Genomic DNA, 19,329 nt, shown 5'->3' on the forward strand with positions numbered 1-19,329 from the left:
AGGATCTTAAGTGAATACGTTCCCTGTTTTGGGGGGGAAGAAAATCCTATTGGAAAAACAAAGAATAGCAACAAGGTTATGAAAATTGGAAAACAATAATAAAAGAAAAAATTATGCATCTTAATGCACTCAAATCAGGATGACCAGATAACCTCTATGCCAATGATGAGAAAAAGCTGCCTCACAAAATCAGAGGGTCAGAGGGAAGTATTTTTAACAAAGCCTGGAGTGAAGCCATAACTCTAAGGATTAATAATAGTAATGCCCAGCATTTGAAAAGGATGAGAAATGATCCAAGGAAAATTCCAGGCTGCTAGTGCAATGCTTCTGAATGTTTTTTCAAGCAAAGACTGATTAAAGACATGTTGTTGAGGGAAAAATGGGATAAAATGTGACACAGATTTTCTAAAGATAGATCTTGCCAGGCTAATCTAATAACTTTTTTGATAAGATAACTGATTTTCTACCCCAAGGAAATTCAGTAGAATTTCATCTCTTTGGACTTGAGTGAAGATTTGATACAGTCCATGCAGGGATCTATTAAGACAAGAAGATGGGGGTTAGTAAGGAAATTGGAAAGTGAACAGGGGCTGGCTTTGAGACAGGTGGCAATGGCTGGGTTGGCTGAGATGGGGTTGCAAGCAGGGACCTTCAGCTCTCATCCTTAAAAACTGGTATTTTTTAATTTTCAGAAAGGGTTTTGGCACAAATCTTAGCAGTGTGCTCATGAAGTTAAAATTTGCTGATGCCATGATGCTGAGAGGCATTGTCCTGACAGAGGAAGTTTGGGATATCATCCAGGAAAAAGTGGATGACCTTGAGGGCTGGGACAAAATAAATGGGATTAAATGCAGTTTTCCACAAATGGAAGTGCAGTTCTCCACAAATGGAAGGCACGTGTGTTTTTTAAATAAAAATATACAAACTGCAGTTTATATGTAACATGCACACTATATATGCACCCTAATATATACTGTGTTGAGAGCAGAATGTTGGAAAGGTGGTGGTAAAGGCTGTGGGACAGTATTCAATCTCAGAATGATTGTAAACCACGAAAGTGGATTTTTCCTCAACCATGAAAAAAGCAAATGCATTTTGAGGCTGTGTTGGGAGAGGTATTTCCAGTAGAAACAAAAAAGTATTGGTGCCACATGAAAGTGGTAGGAGGTGATGTGGAATCACAAATCCTGTGTCCTGGTCAAAAAAATATTCCCTTTGGACCAGGTAGAAAGAAATGGGCTGGGGTGATCTGTTTTTTTAACAAAATGTTCTCATGGAGGCAAACATGAAGAAAGGGGCTCATTTAGCTGAGCAAAGTGTGTGCTGAGGGAACCTGTGACTCTTCTCCAGAAATAGATCAGGAGTAAACACTTTGGAATGAAAAATACACTATTTAAAGGTCAGCATGGACATAGGAGTGTGTGAGTATTAGCAAGTCGTGAGTGAGTTTGGGTGGGAGGTGTAGATGTATCCAAGCCTTGCTGCAGCACAGGACCAGGTTTATTAAGCTCCAGTCCCATGTGCTCCCTCAGCTGCTGCCCTTCGCAGGCTCACCCAGCACTCAGAGCTGCATTTGCAGCTGTGATCCAGAAAGGTCTCCAGGCAAATGCAGGGTCTGAGAGCCTTGGAAAATCTGTCTTTAATTGAAAATCAGTCCAGATTTCCAGTTAGCCTTGTCCTGGGAATACTTAAGTCTGTTTTGCTGTCTGGGACCATCCCTCTTATAGAAGGCTCTGTAGGAAAATTTGATTATCAATCTCAAAAGCAAATACTATTTGAGCATCCTTGGCTCTTTCTAGAGAGCTTTCTTAAAACCATGGGAAGGGGAACATGCAGTGATGTAAGGGAGGATTTGTTTCATTGTTTCAGAGCAGTCTCTCTACCCTGTGCTGTGTCATCCCACTACTATACCACACGTGTGCATTTCTAACCTGAAAGTGAAAGCAGAAGAGCTGCATTTAATGTTTCATTTATGGAAATCTTGTGCTTATATTTGAGTATGAAAATATAAATGTACTTTAATAAATAGAGATTAGAAGATAGAAAAATTATTTCCACTCCTCTTCCTTCTCTCTTAAAATCTTTTGGGTAAGGGGCTCAGTTTCTGGAGAAAGACAGAGAGTATAAAATTGCCAAGAAATTCTGCTATTTAATTAGATACAACCACCTTCAAGTAGGAATGGTTGGTGTTTGCCTAGCTTCTTGAATGTCCTTGTTCTTCCCACAAATTTTCACTAATCTTTTAACACCAGCCATGGCTATTGCTGTAATTAGATACAAAAATGTGAGCAGTAGCAAACAACCTACTTGAAAAAATCCAGCAGTCCCTTGGGGCAGATGGTGCCAGCAGATGAAGAAGATTTTATTACTTAGAGCACGGATTTCTGAGGTGAATCTCAACCTGTCCTGCCAACTGTCTGCTTGAAGACAGCAGTAATAAAAATATTGAAGGAGTGGACCTGGGCCTCATGTTCTCCTTCACTTTCAGGGCAGAATACACTTGCATTTTTATGGGCTTTAGGATCCAGCCTTCTTTTTCCCATTGCAAACAACATCACTTACTGCTGTCTCCTCTGCTCTGTCCCTTTTATTGCATCCCTGAACAAATTACATGTCCCTATATTACATTTCTGAACACAATAATCAGGATACAGATAACACACCGTTTCCCCCTCATTATTTGTCCTAGTTTAGGGCAAATCAGGAAGGAAAACTTTAAATGGGGATTCACTAATGGGACATTAGTGAAGACTTGTGCTATCTGTTTATATGAAAGATGAGTCTGTACCGAAAGTTTCCTATGGCTCTGTGGCCTTGTTCAAAGTCTGAGCTCAGATTTAATTTTGAGCATGGTTCCTGACCTATATACACAGAACTGGAGTATTTAGACTGTTTTGAAATACAGATTTGGGTCTTGATTTGATAGTCACATCACTTTTTTAATGTATTTTCCAGTATTTGTAACCAATTTATTCTCAGACCCTTGATAAGAGTGAGATATTGAATAATAAACATCCGGAGTATTTTTTTTTCTTGCCTGAATTTAGCTCTTGATTAAAGTAAATGGATATATTCTATTTCTGCAATAAAAAGTAGTGCTCTTCATCACTTTGATCAACATGTTTGTGCTTCCATTTTCCTCTCTCCAAAACTGAAAATGCAAATAATTGTCTCAATATAGTATTTATATTGCGGTTCTATTAATATCAGCATTATATTCCTTTTTAAAGCACTATGTTGGAACAAAGAGTGCTCACAAATTTAAATCAAATTGTCTGCTGCTCCCACTCTTGCTGTTTGTGTCTGTAGTCTCACTGAAGAGCCCCAGGCAAGGAACAAGACCCTTTTGTGCTATGGGCTGTGCAGCCCAGATCAAAACGGTGATCCATGACCCCAGCAAATTCAGCATTGCAAATGCATGTATATTGCTGCCTAAAATGTGACTCCTTCCAGGCTTCCAACCAGCTGAACTATAATTTCTGACTCCAGACCTCATTCATATTTAGGACAAACTGGATGAATTCTACAAAACTGAAAAGGTGGGCTTAACTAGCAGATTATCATTCTTTCAGACGGAAGGGCTGGTGATGGAGTCCCAGGTGGGCAGACAAGGTTCTGATGCTTGGCTATCGGTGCGGTGATCTGTTCATTCGAGCCAAGGGGAGCGTTTGTCCTGCTGCTCATCACAGACAGCACTCCCATTCTTTTGAATCAACTGCGTCTACCTGTTACGATGGAAACACTTTGCCTCTGAATCATTCCTTTTCCCAAATGGATTCAGCCCATGAGTAACTTATTAAAGATCTGCACAGATTCTCTCTTAGCCAGTCAGAGTGAAAATGAAAAAAAAGCCAATGTCCCTTGTGTTTAAAGTGCTGCTGTATTAGTGCTGCATTATGTTTTTATAATGTGAGTTTGGGAAAAGAAAAACAGTTTACTGTACTGCTAGGACCCATTACAAATGAAGAAGATTATCTTTGACTCCTTTCAGAGGTTTGAGTACTTCAGAGTAAGATGGAGTGTCATGGTCACCATACAGTGTTTGACAGTGACCATTTGCAAATAATTATCGTTACCATGGCATTCCCCATATAAAACCTCAGTCCATTTAATCATGTGCAGTGGCAACACTATAATGATCTTGAAGATAACAGCTGTAGAGGCAGTATCTGTCAGGAATTAAAAGAGGACTTGGAGAAAATTGTATTGCATTGTAAGTTAAAAAACGTGCTCACAATTTTACTGCATATGTAAAATTGAGATTATTTCACTTGTTTCTAATTTTCCTTTTATTTATAAAGGCAATTGTTGGCTTTATTAACACTAGGGAAGGGAGGGAGTTGACAGGCTGTGTGATTGAACCCCTGAATTAGAGGGGTGAATTTGCTGTTGAGCACAAGGACTATGTTCAGTGTGTATTATTAATTCAAACATATTATTTCTCAGTTCTGGGAATAGCAGCATTATGCAGTGGTGGTGGTGGTGGTGCCAAGCAGCCTGCCCAGCCCCACAGGGTTGCTGAATAGGGAAGTTCAGAATGGATTCTGTCTTTAGAGACGTGTCATCAGTCTCAGAGGATGTTGGTCAGTCCTACCTTTGTCACTCCATCATCTCTGGGAGACCTCAAAGTTTGCCTGACCCAGCCAGCATGCAGTGTGGTGATGTCCTGCCACCCTGAGACTGTCCCTGGGTAGAAGAGGAGCAGAAGAGCATTGGCTCTCCATGACCTTCTGTTCCTCCCGTCAGCCTTCCCAGCCCCTTTGATGGAAATGCACCTTTTCTGCAGGGCGAGCTCTTGAGGAAAGGATGGCCTGTGTGAACGCTGATGGCTGGCAGACTGGCAACAAACCAGGGTGGCCTTGGAGGGAACATCCTGCTGTTGGGCTGGTGTCAGCCTTCTGTGCACTTGGAAAGATCACAAAGACTTTTTGGCAAGAGGGCCCCGCACTGACAGTGCAGCTGGGGAGGGTTCCAGCTCTGTGTGCGCGTATGCTCTCTTCCCTTGCTTAGCAGGAACAGCTTCACAACTCTGAAAAGTGACCCTGTATATTTAGCTGACTTCACTGTTCCCTGTCAGCCTTATGTTTCAAGCTTTTTCCCATCCCTTTCCCACCTCTTCTGAGCTTGTCAGTATGTTTGCTCCAGTCCAAAGTTAAAGAGTCTTGAGCGAGTCAAGCCTGGGAGACTGTTCCCTTCCTCCTTTTTTATCTTACATTCCTCAGTGTTTGTGATTCTGGATGGTGTCCATGATGGAGCAGTGTCCCCTCACACAGTGTAAAATGGAGCAGACACCCTCAGCTGCTTTTTGGAATCAGTATTATGCACTGAATGGTAAGAAGGAGACAATGCAGTGCTGTGTTGGCTTAGGTTTGATTTTTGATGGGTTTGAGTTTTTTTTAATTTTCCAGTGTTCATTTTTAAATGTGACAGCTCAGTCTGTCTGCCGTGCCGTCTTCCCAGCTGGCCTTCTCCAGTGTTAAAAGTGATGCTGTGCTCTTCTATTTGTACTTGTAGTTCCTGATCATTTTTTGATGTCTCTTCACTCCTTTTTATCAGTACATGTTAAATCTCTTTTTCCTAAACTCATTCATCTCTCTGGCTTTTCGAGATGTTGCTTTCTCTCCTCATGCTCTGCTCATTTCCTTTGTGTCATGCTCCTATTCTAATAAACTCACCAGTTTGATCCCTATCCAGTTTATTAGTCAACATCTGACAACGGTGGCACAGGCAGTATCAAATTTTGTTGCGTAGTTTCCTTTGCCATGTCCCTAGATTGGGGCTGTAACTCACAGTGGTCCTGTTTGGGGTATAAAAATGGCCCACTGGTAGTGGTACTAAGTTGTGGTTTCTTGTTTTGTGGAACTTTAGATCAGACTTTGTCAGTGCTGGTGTGCTACCCGCTGTGCAGCCCAGGCGCTCCTCTGCATCCGTGTCACTGCTGCCCTGTTTTTACAGCTGCAGCGCCCTGGAGCCCTTGGACCAAGACACTTATCCCCCCAGCTGGTTGAGGAGTACTGATTTGCTGATACTAAATATCAACAGGAATTTGTGGCACTGCTTCCTTGACTGTAGTAAGCAGGTGAACTGGCACACTTTCAGGAGAGCAGAGGCAGTGCATGGAGGAGTTCCTGATAGTTTTTGAACCCATGGCAGAGCAGAGATCGGGGGAGCCCATACAGGCTAGGTAAGATAGGTCCTTGTTCCTCTTTCCTCCCTCTGTGGGTGTGCAACCCAGGTCAAAGTCTGGCTTTTTTTTCAAAGAGGAGATGATCAATTATCATTTTGCATGCACTGAGCTGGGCTGACGTCAGTGGAGCTCTGTCAGAGTTTGACCCATTTTATTCAGTCTATGTTACATACCTCAGTACAAATGATGAAGCAGTGACTTAACAGAGGCAATGATTCATAGCACAGGCACCTCTGCAGAGGATATCTAGATCTTTCCATAGCTGCACTTTTCTGAGGAACCACCTTGTTTCCAGCCAAGAATCATCTGGGAATGCCATCTGCAGCTGGGAGTTCTCTCCTCCATGCACCAAAACCCCTAGCACCTAACTCCTGAGCATGCTTTATCTCTGCCATGCCATAAAGGAGGGCACAGATGATCCTCCAGCATCTCATCCTATGAGGGTAACAAGCACCAAATGTTGCTGTAGCTCTTGTGTCAGAATAGTGCCATGTGGTGTGAATGTATTTATCCTTGATTGCTCCCATAGATCTCGGTGTCAGTGAGCTCAGCCCTGCATATATCTGTGCTGCTTTCGCTCTTTGCTTAAAGTCAGTCAGAAACTACTGCAGAAAACCCAGCCTTGCTGTATGCTGCCTTCTCCCTCTTTGCTGTGGGCACGTTGCTGGTGCAGAATCTGTTACTGCTGTTGCAGTGTGTTTATTGAGTGTTGTGCATTAATCTTGCAGCATCCTGTGGTGATGGAGCATCATCCTTGTTCCCCTGAGCAGTGATACTCCAAGCATGCCTTTTTTGCATTCTTAGGATATGAACTTTTTTATCAGTCAAAACCCAAACTGAGCAGTAGAATGAACATCAAGAAAACATCTGTTGCCCTCCAGACTGGTTCTGGCCCAGCACAGCAGAGAGCAAGTCTGAGATCAGATGCCAGTTTCAAACCTGTAGAAGCTTTGATCAAAACACTTTGTGTTTTGCATTTCACTTTCCTTCCTCTGTTGAAAGAGGAAGAGCAGCAGCTATTGCTACATACCACTGCTTCTATATAAACAGCATATTTGTTGCACAGTGCTGTTAAATATTAAGCAGTGTTATATATTTTATAAAGGTCTGATAAAGCACTTTGAAGAAGAAATTTAAATTATGGTGATGTGCCATTCCTATTTTCCTTTTGATTTGCTGCAGTTTTTTACATATGAAATCGAAAACAAATATTTGATGTATGCTTGACTTTTTCACTTTTGATCTCTATTTTGTTTTTCCTTCATAAGTAGCCCCTCATTTTCTGACCTAGCATTTTTGCAGATTTAAAGCAGTACTTTTCCAAACAGTCCTTTATCCAAGTTCACACCAAAAGCGCTGTGGATTTGGACTCCACCCTCTGCCCCAGACACTCCTCAGCATGAAAGAAAAGCAAACCTGTCTTTTAACAAGATGAAACCAACTTGGATAAACATTAGATTTGAATTTTCTGGCTCTCTCTGGAGCTGTAGATTCACATCTTGGCTAAATAACTCCTAGCCCTTCTTTCATTTGAAATGGATATCAGTTCACAGTTTGAAGATCTTTTGAATAAGATCTTAAAAGAATGACATCTCGTCTGTTAGACACAGCCAGCAAGGATTTGTGGTGTCATGCCATGACTACCTGGCAAGATTGCTTGGTCCCCAGTTGCATGGTGGTCTTATGTACATGTGGTCCTACTTGGACCAGGTGCCCTCCAGAGGTTCCTCTCAACCTCAGCCAGCCTGGGATTCTGTGACTTCCACTTTCTGCTCCAAAAAGGCTTCCCTGTTACTGGGACTATGCTGGTAAGATCCTTGAAGGTTTTTGGAGTGACATTATTTTCTCTTTGGTGTACTGTCAATGATTATACATCCATTTGATGTAAGTTCAAAGCTTATTGAAGTCACTGAAAGTTTTCAGGGATCAGGGGAACTGGATGACCTTGCCATGCAGACAGAAAACATGTGGTGAGAATTTACATTGCTTAAACAGGGAAACAAAATCAAATGAAAGCTGTGCTTTTTTTCCCCAGTTTTTATTGAAATGTATAACTTGTCCCATGAAAGATAGACCAAGGGCAATCTCCCATTAGCTTGCATTATCATTTCCCATTCAGCATTTCCCTCGCGCAAGCGGGTCAAAGGAGAATGGATGCGTGCATGACCTAAATCCTTCAAAACCAGGGCACAGTATTATTTTCCTAGGGAGGTCTGTCCTCTGGCTGTCCTCTGAGGGAGTTGCTTTCTCACCCCCAGGATTGACGACTGTTTCTGTGCCTCTCGGAAGCTGGATGCAGTTGCCACCGAGGCCAAGTTCAAGCAAGACCTGGGTTTTCGGATGCTCAACTGCGGCCGGACGGATCTGGTTAAGCAAGCCATATCCTTGCTGGGGCCGGATGGGATCAACAGCATGAGCGAGCAGGTAATGGGACAGACATTTACAGGAGCAGCTGTGAAATGGGAGAGTTTTGTCTGCTGGTTTTGTCACAGGGAATGAGCCCCAGCTTTTTTCAGCTTTACGTAGACAGGACCTTACTGCCAGGTGGCGTTAACTGAGGTCATCTCGAGTTGTATTGATTTGCCAGTACTGAGGTAACTCAGTGTGAGGGCAACTGCATCCCCCGAAATCTTCACAGTGAACTGAGTTGAGTGAAGGCAGAGGAAGATCCCAAGAGAGCTTAGTGTTGAGCTGAATACTTAAAACCTCTTCAGTGCCTCGCTCAGTACTGTGAGACAGGGCTTTGTGAGGTGAGCAGCCTTCCACTGCACACAGCTCTGGGATCCGTCACATGTGCATCACTCAGCCTGTCAGCAAATGGTTAATTGCTGGTGCTCTTTAATGGATTTCAGTTCAGTTTGAATGGACCTCGCAGAGGGAAAGCATCTCCACAGTTACCCCTCTGCTGGTCAACATCCACCAGTTGAAGAGCCTAAATTTCCTTGGAGTTACACCTCTGTGGGGCTGGTGGTTGTGCTAAAGCTGCCCTCTGCAGCTACCTACTGGCAGCTGTCTGCTGGGCTGTGATGCTCACCGAGGTGGTTCCCCCTTCCCAGAGGGAAATGTTGATGGATACTAACCTTTTCTTTTGAAATAGAGTCCCCTGACCTTTCTGGTGCCCCGATGCAAGTTTGTCACTGTGTGTTCCCAGAGCTGTGGGATCATTTTTGACAGGAGTCGGGTGGCCGCCACCTCTCTGGTGGTGATGTGGGACAAGAGCTGGACTGTTCATGGGTTTAGGTCTTCTGAGATGAAAGCTGTTTCAGAAATGTGAGTTATTTTGAATCAGTATTATGGATTCATCTGAGAAAAGCTTTAGAAGAGGGCAATGCTTTCTGCAAGAAAAATAGTATCGGACTGCTCATTCCAAGGTTCATACAGTATACTTTTTTAAATTATTGTTATTTTAAGTTAGTCTGAACCTGGAAACTTCTCACAACCTATTTCCTCTGTCCTCCAGGCTGAAAACCAGGAACACTCTGGCTCGATTCATCCAAGTACCTAATCATTTGCTTAACTCTGAACACATGCTTTTACATCCTATTTGAGTGAAAGTTTAACCTGTGCTTAAATGTTTTGTTGGATCAAATGTCCCACATCTTGCAGGATCCCACATCTTTGGGACAGAGCCCTAAGTCATGCAAAGCTGAAAGAAAGACAGTAATTTTATATTTTGCCAGAAGCCAAATGCCCTTTGTGTTGATTGTACACATTGTTAGTGTGTTCCTGTGTGTGCTTTGAACACTAATGATGGGCTCATTAAAAATCCATTCCTCCCACGTGCAGAGATGGGGGTGAGTGGTGCTGCAGCACAAGGCTGAGCTGCGGGGCAAGCCTGGGGCAGAGACTGGCAGAGGCAAAAGCAACAGGGACAGCAGTGCAAGGGAAGGGGAGGTTAAAATCCTCATTAACACTTTAAAACCCTGACACTGCAGCATGACATTCTGGGCCTCTTTTAGTGTGTGTTAAGTCCTCCTTCAGCTGCAGCAGGGTCAGAACATCTTGTGTGATTCCCAGGCTGAGCTTTTGCTCTGGATGTTGCCGCAGGATTCCGCAGCTGTGGCTGCCCACGAGCTGTGTCTTGCAGGGGGAGCCCCAGCACTGGGTTTTCAGACTCCTTTCTACAGATCTGATTAGACCCCTCATGCTCACTGAACACTTGACTTAATTATCCAGTGATGCCACTTACAGAAACTGAAAAACCAGTTGGAGGAACCTGTATTTAATTTTAAGCTGCTACCCCATCCTTGTGTTCCAAAGCCCAGGCGCAATTTTTTTGTAATTCACATGGTCCTGTTTATTCCCATAGTGCTTACTGACTGCCAGAGGAAATGTTTTGCCACTGGCTATGGCTGAAGTCCTTTCAAATTCTCTTTGCAAATAGCTTCAAGTCACCCAAGAACTCTCATTGCTTAGGGTGAAGTTCTTTCTCAATAATGGCATGAATGGCCCCAAGTGCCCATTCCACAAATTCACTGCAGATTGGATCCTGTGAAATGCTCAGTGTCTTTCAGGAAGGATTTAAGGACCTTGCAGGGACAAACCCTAATTTAGTTTGTCTCTACAGGAGCAGCCCTTCCATACATACGTACCCACTACCTTTAGCCCTTGAGGCAAAGAGGAAAACTGAGGTAGTTCAGCAAAAACAGTGGTGCTAGGCTCCTGCTAGGAACTGTCTGGCCAGGACAGGTACCTCCAGTTTCTCTGAAAATAACTTCCCTTCATAGCAGTATTTGGGTTAAAGAGCAAATGGACTGTGGTCTGACAGCAGATTTACTGGGGGACCTTGAGGCAGGCTGTAAACATGCATCAGAGGTAGCTGCCTGAAATTCAGGAGATTTACTGCAAAGCAACTGGTGGCTGTTGGTCAACACCCCTTACTGTACTTAATAAGCAGCTTTTGCTGTTATAATTTGCAGTAGGTTTAATAATTTTGTTCATCTGGATGCATGGTTTCATCTGAACTCATTACCACAGCCACAGCAGTACTTTCCTTGAGGGAAATGGTGTTCAGGCATAGCAGGTATTTCAGATTAATACAAATTGCATTGTGGTGATTCTGTAGTGAAGGGTCACTTAATCTACTTTTTCTCCAAGCAGGGCCATGTTTTCCTAGAGCCAGCAACTTGCAACAAAGCTGTCTGGCATTTCATTTAAAATTAAGTCCATGTTTGCAGGGAGTGCTATACAAAGTCTTGACATTGCCAGCCTCTTACAGTACCCATGTTGAAAAAGCTGTGCTCAAATCTGACTGATCTTAAAAGGAGCTTGAGATGTTTTAAAGGCTTTCTCAGTAATTGAAAAGTTAGATTTTTAGACACTCTGATTATAGAAAACTGAATAGAATTCTTGTCTTTCTAAAATACCAGTGGCAATAATGGTTGCTCTGGTGAAAACGTGTCTCTGCTGGGGCCCCAAAGACAAAGGTGCTCAGTTTAGTATATGATGGAGGTGAGGCTGGCAAGCCTAGTTTCACTCACCATGCTGAAGACAACATGAAAAACACAAGCAGTAAGCACAAGTGACAACAAAAACGGAGATTTTTATAAAAGTGTTTGACTTTTGCTACTCTGAGGGGCATGTTTGTTACAGAGGTAATGGATTTCATTAAATACATGCTGTTAGTCTTGATGCTATATATACTTAAATAATTGTTTTTAAAAATCAAAGAGAGTTCTGTGTTAAATTTGTCAATTCCTTTGTTTTTTAACTCCAAAAAATGACTAGGGCATGACTCCACTGATGTATGCTTGTGTCAGGGGTGATGAGGCTATGGTGCAGATGCTGCTAGATGCTGGAGCAGATCTGAATGCTGAGGTGAGGACTTTTTGTTGGTTGTATTTTTTTTTCTGTTGTTTGTTTACATCTTAAACTACCCCCTGGAACTGTAGCAGAGCGAGAATTGCAAGAAGTAAAAAGAAATCAAATCTGTCTTATCTGGGATTGGGACCACCTGAAATGAACAGTGAAATCAAATGGCAATAGGTTAAAACTGGGATTCACTGCACAGAAGGGCTCCCTCCAGTCATTGGATTTAACCCACAGGTAACAGTGGTTTAGCTGTGTTTGCACACTGCCAATGAATACAGGCATTAATGAGCATTGGCCCTGAGCAAAGCTCTGATGCTGCTAGAAGGACTCACTGAATCTCAGCTGACTTTAAATGAAGGAGGTAAAAGAAACACCCATCTGGTAACCTGCCAAAGCTCAGCATTTCTGTGCATGTGGATGTTCCAAGTGAGCATCCCCAGCACACGAGTGCCATATAGGTTCCAGTGTTTTGTTTTGCAAAGTGCCTTGGGCTAAAAACTGTTGGATGAGGAGCTTGAAGCTTCCAGAATATAAATGTCTCATTGATGAATGCACATCACAAACTCGGACAATCTGTCCACCAAACAGATTGTTGTCCAACTCAGTGCAATGCAGGTATGTACATTTTTAAAGAGCCATTTGAAAATCTGTGGAAGAGTTATTTGTTAATGAATCCAGTTTCAATTTGTTGAGGTCATGAGTGAATTAAGCTGTCTGCTTCACTTATCTGTGTTCCATCTGTTCTGTTTGGACTTGAGCAAGCTGATAAATTTGAGTCACTGCTTCAGACAGATGTTTTGCACTTTTTTAAAAGTCTAATTTAACAAGCAAAAATGGGTGTCACCTGTAGGAGACAGTGTTACTACCATGTCGTGAAATCAGCTGGTGATTTCAGTTCCCCACAGGCAAGCACACCACCCTCACAGCTGGCAGTATCTCAACACCCTAGTCAGACCAAAGACTGGATGTGCAGGGAGGCTGATGATCTCTTCCTTATCCCTGCCTTGTGGCTCAGATGTGAGGTGGCATTATTTGGTTCCTAGGATGAGTTTTCATTAGGAGCAGTCCTCCCAATTGCTCCAGTAATCTTCCAGGCTTGAATCAAATGCAAATTTAAACAGTTTTGTCTTCCTGAAACTGCTGACATATGAGAGAACAGCTCCAGTGAGGAATGTGAACCTCCCCAGTTCATTGCTGTAGAGTGTTTGCTCTAAAATCAAATGAAAACACTTTTGGACAAGATCTGTGAGTAATTATGGCATGCAATTATAAGATGATTTGTGCACACCATAACCAACTGTGCAAATTGGGCAATTATGGCAAAAAAAGGCAAATCAGCCATGAACAAAAAAAATATTCTGTCAGGTGCCTGCATAATTTTCTCCCTTTCACTTTGCAAATATGTTTCCAAAAGTAGCTTCCAATGATGGGCACCTCCCTTTTTGATTGCCCATCCTTAGTGAAAACGGACTCGTTTCCAGATGTGCTGAGAAGCTGCAGTTTGCTCTGTACTCTGTGGGACCTGTAGCTGCTCAGCCAGTCTCATCCTTAAAAGCTTACCCAGCCACAGGTCTTTGGCGAATGCTGTGTTGGAGAGAACTCTGACTTTAAAGAAAAACAAAAAACAAAACCCAGAAAAAAACCCCAGCAAAACAAAAAGGAGCAAAGGAGTTAAAATGACTTCATTTTCTTTGCCGCTTTCCATGGACTGCCCCAAACAGTGGTGGGAGCCATGCTTGAGGAGGAGCTGGATGCATTCACTGAGCCGTGGTCCTGCCCCATCCTTACCCTCTGCTGCTCTTGCTCCACATCCCAAACCACAAGGCTTGAGCTGCTCAATCCTCTTCCTTCTGACCAAACTCAGCCCTAAGGAGCCCTGTGTCAGAGGGCAGCACACTCCTTGTGGTGCCCTTTGAGCTCTCTCCGTGGCAAATCTGTGTGGTAACAGCCAGGTGCTGGTGCAGATCTGGCAAGCTGTGGGTGCAGATCTGCATGGGGTCTTCAGATTTTGCCCTCATCCCTGTCCTTGGGCCTGCTTCTAGCCAAACGCTGCATGTGGTGCTTGGAAATGCGAGCTGCTGATGGAACCAAATATTTAATGACTGGCCCTGCTCCCCTGTATGGATAAACGTACTTCAGACAAGGTAGTGAAAGCAGAGCTGGCTGGTGAGACAGAGAGATGGTGCAGCTTTTACTCTGATTTTAGTCCTCCTCTGAAGATCAATAACAAGATTTTGAATTTTAGTGTCACACTCCATCTGAGTGTGCAGCCTTGGATTGCAAATGTTCATTAGATTCTACCAGCTCTGTGAACCTCATCAATATTAATACCCCCATCTTTAAGACAGGGAAATTGAAGCAAAGAATGGTTATTCATCTTCCCCAATGTCTACATTAGAGGCACCAGGCACTAAGGCATAGAAAATGGAAGGAGCAATCTGAAGAGAATAGCATTTTGTTTTCTAAGGATATAGTTTGCATCTCTTTTAACTGTCAGCACTTTTAGCTCAGCTCAGGAGAAGGCAGCAAAAGGGAGATTTTCTTTAACACTTCTGAAGTGACGCTTTGCCCCATCACTTCTCAGACCTTGTTTTTTCCATCTGGTGAGAGAGGAGGAGCCTGGAAGAATGCCTGCAAACTCCAGGGTAGGGCTTGTGATGTGTGTTTCATGAGGGCAGTGACAAAAGTACTGATTTAAGTACTTTTTAAGTAAAGAAATTAAGTAAAGAAATTTGGCTGGGCCTGGAGCAATCCCAAGACCCAGGGCTGTTGGTACCTGGTCTGGTGAAGTCGGTGGGAGTGGTCCTCAGCTGTAAGTGTCCTGATCCATCCTTACTTCCCCAGTGTGTGCTGTTGTAACCAGCTGTGGATGTTTTGCCCTTGTGCAAAAGAATCTGGTGGCCAGTGGTTTAGATGGAGCTACAGTAGTTGGTAAAAGACTTCATTTGGTAAGAACTCAAATCAAGCTGTCATATCAGCGTGAACAGTTTTAATATCGAGAAAAATTTTGCAGGAAAAAAAATGAAGCCAATCATTTTATAAAGCACCTTTCCCAGGTTTTCTATTTCACTTACTTCCTCACATGCCTGGATTTCAGGCAGGTTGAATTTTGTTACATACAGCTCTTTAAAAAAATAACTTTAATTTGTTTATAGGTTGTCAGTACTGCTCATAAATACCCATCCGTCCACCCTGAGACCCGCCATTGGACAGCTCTGACATTTGCTGTGTTGCATGGACATATTCCTGTAGTTCAGGTATTATTGTATTTCCCTACCTGCATCTCATTTTTTTTTTTTCCTCCTCTTCAGTTCTAATTACATCCATCTCAAACCAGCATCCTCTTGTCATACTCATATTGGTTACTTCTGCTTCTTCAAGAGTGTACTGATACATGATAGACTTAAAAAATGAATATGGTGTTCAAACCTTAACCAATATGAGGCTTAAACAGGACAATTTTAAAGCAAAGTTGCACCAAAGAAAGTCTGACAACTCCTTGTGCTCCTTCCTGACCACTTGTTTTATATGTCTGTTTATTCATTCATTGCACTTTCTTAGACTGTAATGTTCTAGCAAACACAAAACCGCTGCCTTGGTGGGAGAGAGGTGGACAACAGCCCTTGTGCTGCTCCAGAGGGGGAGAATCCCTCACTCTCCTTACCCCATCCAGGTGTTGTGTGGGATGTGCTGGTTCTGTGCTTTGGCATCTCAAAAGCTGAGAAGGTTTATTCTACAAAACAGCCGTGTCTGTGACGCACTCAAGCACCAAAACTTTGAAGGCCTTAAGACAGAAATGGCCAAGAGGGGGCTGGAGCACAGGTTCCATCCCGCTCTCCTTGGCCACTTTTGTTTTCAGCATTGTTGCTACTTGTGTGGAAGTGTCCCCGATGGAGACCACAGCTTTTGGACCCATTGCTGCAATTGGTTCTTAAGAATTACCTTTCTTTTGGCCATGTCTTCATGTAAAAGATGGAGACAATTGAAATCTGATCCATTTTTGGATGGTGCTAGGCTTCTAGAAGACCATGAAGGAAGGATGCTTGTCGGGCTAACTTTCTTCCATCTCCAGTGCATTACTTCCTAACACTGACCTTACCCCATTCCCCATTCAAAGACACTGGGTTACACTTTTTTGGCTCTGAAGTTGGACGCTGGTGCTTCTGGTGTTTGGCAGCGTAAAATGAGCGAAAAAAGGAATGAATTTGCCTCTGTGAAACAATGGGCAGAATTTGCATGTCACGTGTCTCCATTGTATCTGGTTTGCAGATAATAAGAAGCATTAGATTCTCATTTGTCACTGTTCATGAACTCTGAAGACTGTGATACCCCCAGTTGCTCTAAATGGTGAATTTTCTTTCTAGCTATTGCTGGATGCTGGAGCAAAGGTAGAAGGTTCCTTAGAGCATGGAGAGGAAAATTACTCTGAAACTCCTTTACAGCTCGCAGCAGCTGCTGGTAAGGACTTTTTCTTCTCCCACTGTAACAATTCCTCAGCTGGGATCTGTAGTTTAAGTGAGCTGGATTTTCAAAGGAGTAAAAATGCATCTCTTGCCTTGCAGGAAATTTTGAACTGGTGAGTTTGCTGTTGGAGCGAGGAGCTGACCCCATGATAGGAACAATGTACAGGAATGGCATTTCCATGACTCCACAAGGTGACATGAACTCTTTCAGTCAGGCTGCTGCACATGGACACAGGTAGAGTGGGAACAAGTCTAGTGGCATCCTTCAAGTGCTACATTTTTTGCCTGGGCATCCAGTTTGAGCAGATGGGTGAAATTTCTGCATGAACTATTAAACATGCCACCAACTGAGCAGAGATGTAAGGCTTTCTGCTAGCATGTGAATTAAATCAGTTGGTGGTACAAGCTGCGTTTTGATTTCTGATGTACAAAAAAAAAAAAAAAAAAATTGTGGTGTGTTCAATGCAGTGGTTGTTAAATGGCAGCTGATGTGGCAGTAGAAAGGAATGTCAGAAACATTCCTTCTGAATTTCTTAATATTTTTCTCAGGTTTGACTGAATTGTGTCCGTAGTGCTGCGGCCTTAATTTTGTTGAATAGAGTTTCTGCATCTATGTTTACTGTAAAGTCCTGTGTGTCTTAATGTTGTTTGTATGCTGCAAATTTAAAACAAACAAACAAAAAAAAGAACTACTGAGATGAGCACCTGGCATGCATGACCTTGCAACGCTCAGGAGTTGACTGCAGTGTAATGAATAAGTATCATGATCTTCACGTTCCTACTTTTCTGATTGTAGCCATCCAGAGGAACATAGATACAGGTTAGAGACAGTACCTACCGTGTGTTTGCTTAGAGACGAGCTGCCAGTCTAACAACACGCTCACGGCGCGTCAGGGCGGGTTCGACAGCTCTGCCCCTCTGGAGCCTGCCAGGGATCCCTGGCACAAACAGGACACTTTGGGCATTGAAGTCTCACATTCAACCAGTGTGAATGGGAGCTGCAGGCCCAAGGAGAACCTGGAGCTCTCCGTGGCTTGGCTGCTGGCTGTCCGTGTCATGGACTTTGACTCTTGTGTTCCTGCCTGTGTAACTCTCACGCACACCTTCTTCCTTCCCTCTCTGCCCTAAGTTTGTTTGGGACACACCATGCTGTGGTCTAAGCAGGAGCAGGGGAACACTGGTATACAAGGAGGGTGGGCTGGGAGCCAGCCTAGTTTCTCTTCTCACAGCTGCAAAACCAAGGGAAACTATTGAGGTTGATGAGGTTATGCTGGTGTGAACCTGAGGACACAAAGTCTCTGAGTCTGAGCTTTGTTACTTGAGGGCCCAGCTGGATCAGTGGCTTTGTAGAGTAGTCCTGGCTCTGCTTGAACCTGCCCTGACTGGCCTTGTTGAATGTCTAGCTGCTCTAGCTTTCCCAAACTGCTTTCAGTGTGAATCGAGTGGCGGTGCTTTCAGTAGCTCCAGGCAGCTCCCTTCTCATGTGGTTGCCGTGGTGGGAGTCCCAAGAGCTTGTCCAAAAGCACCTTGGCCTTCCTTGGTTGCTGAAGAAGTCTTGAGCCACGTTTAGCTCACGAGTCTCTGTTCCCACAAGATGCTGCCACTCACGTGACATCTGTGTGGTTCCTGTCACGACAGCAGTGACTTGCAGATGTGTCCCAGGCAGAGCAGGTGGGTTAGCAGGAGCTGTGCTTGCCTTGGGTCTGCTCTCAGCTGGCTCTGCCATTTAGCTGGAGTAATTTCTTGGGTAGGTGTCCTAACTTGCCACATCACAGCAAGTAAGCCCAGTGCAGTGAAAGCCTGGCCGCTCACTCTGCTCTCCTTTTCCTCTCCTTTCCTGCCCTCTCTCTCTGCCACGCTGTGATTGACAGGAATGTTTTCCGCAAGCTGCTTGCTCAGCCAGAGAAGGAGAAGAGCGATATCCTGTCCCTGGAGGAGATCCTGGCCGAGGGCACGGACTTGCCCGACTCGGCGGCAGCTCCTCTCTGCGCCAGCCGCAACAGCAAGGCCAAGCTGAAGGCCCTGAAGGAGGCCATGTACCACAGCGCCGAGCACGGCTACGTGGACGTCACCATCGACATCCGGAGCATAGGTCAGTCCTGGGCTCCTTCCTCTTCTTCGTCCAGGAAAGGACCACCGTGAGGAATGTCCCTCTTGAGGGGCTGTTGCTTAAACTGACCACAGTCACAGCTCTTTCAGAATAGGAGGTGGTGGGAGATCTGACAGGTTCCCAGCCCACTGCAGCTCCACAACACACCCTGTAAAGGGGCCAGTGGCTTTTTTCTGCAGGACACAATGGTTTCCACCGGGAGCCATCTCCACAGCTGCATGGCAGAGCGTAGGTTAGGCTCTGGGGCAGTGTTCAGCTGTCATGGGCACCCTCCAGCTGCTTCTCTTTTGCACTCTGCTGTAAAGCAGTCCACCATTAAAAATACTCTATTTTCTGAGACTCCGAAGGCAGGAGCAGAGAACTGACTGCTTGGTGTGCCAGCTCTGCCAGTGAGGGACTTGAACATCATACCAGCCCACTGTGAAGTTGCTTCTGCCTGTGGGGAGGGTGGCTGTGTGGTGCAGATGGAAATCGATCTGGACTGTGTATTTACCATCCCCAATTATCTGTTCATAGAGAAAGAGAGACCCAAGTGCCTGGTGTGCCTCTGCCTGGGGCAGTGCTCAGCCCAGGGGACACGGGGTATGGGTCAGAGTTGTGCAGTGGGCTATGCAGGCAGAGACCTGGAGAAGAATGAGAGGAGAGTGGCAGGGGTGCTCTCCAGGCATTGAGCATTTTCTGACATGGAAGGAAAAACCTTGGCTTGCCAAACACCAGGCTTGTGTTTCTTTCCGCTTTGTTCTGTAAGAGCAGAAAGT

General features: G+C 44.2%; 1 protein-coding gene across 6 annotated transcripts in view; it reads left to right on the forward strand.

Annotated features, from left to right (window-relative positions):
- ABTB3 (ankyrin repeat and BTB domain containing 3) overlaps nucleotides 1-19,329 on the forward strand; it is a 162,865-nt gene that overhangs the window by 120,610 nt on the left and 22,926 nt on the right. For 2 of the 6 annotated variants that reach the window (XM_086887260.1, XM_086887262.1), the window contains exons 5-11: nucleotides 8,446-8,611; nucleotides 11,915-12,004; nucleotides 15,154-15,255; nucleotides 16,363-16,456; nucleotides 16,561-16,696; nucleotides 17,258-17,281; nucleotides 18,333-18,553. In XM_086887260.1, the coding sequence (XP_086743386.1) occupies nucleotides 8,446-8,611; nucleotides 11,915-12,004; nucleotides 15,154-15,255; nucleotides 16,363-16,456; nucleotides 16,561-16,696; nucleotides 17,258-17,281; nucleotides 18,333-18,553 (833 nt within the window). The remainder of the gene's footprint in view (nucleotides 1-8,445; nucleotides 8,612-11,914; nucleotides 12,005-15,153; nucleotides 15,256-16,362; nucleotides 16,457-16,560; nucleotides 16,697-17,257; nucleotides 17,282-18,332; nucleotides 18,554-19,329) is intronic. The other 4 variants (XM_086887265.1, XM_086887261.1, XM_086887263.1 and 1 more) reach the window with 3 other exon arrangements.

The sequence above is a fragment of the Cyanistes caeruleus genome, chromosome 4 (assembly GCF_971803275.1).
Source record: "Cyanistes caeruleus chromosome 4, bCyaCae1.hap1.1, whole genome shotgun sequence".
Taxonomy (NCBI): domain Eukaryota; kingdom Metazoa; phylum Chordata; class Aves; order Passeriformes; family Paridae; genus Cyanistes; species Cyanistes caeruleus.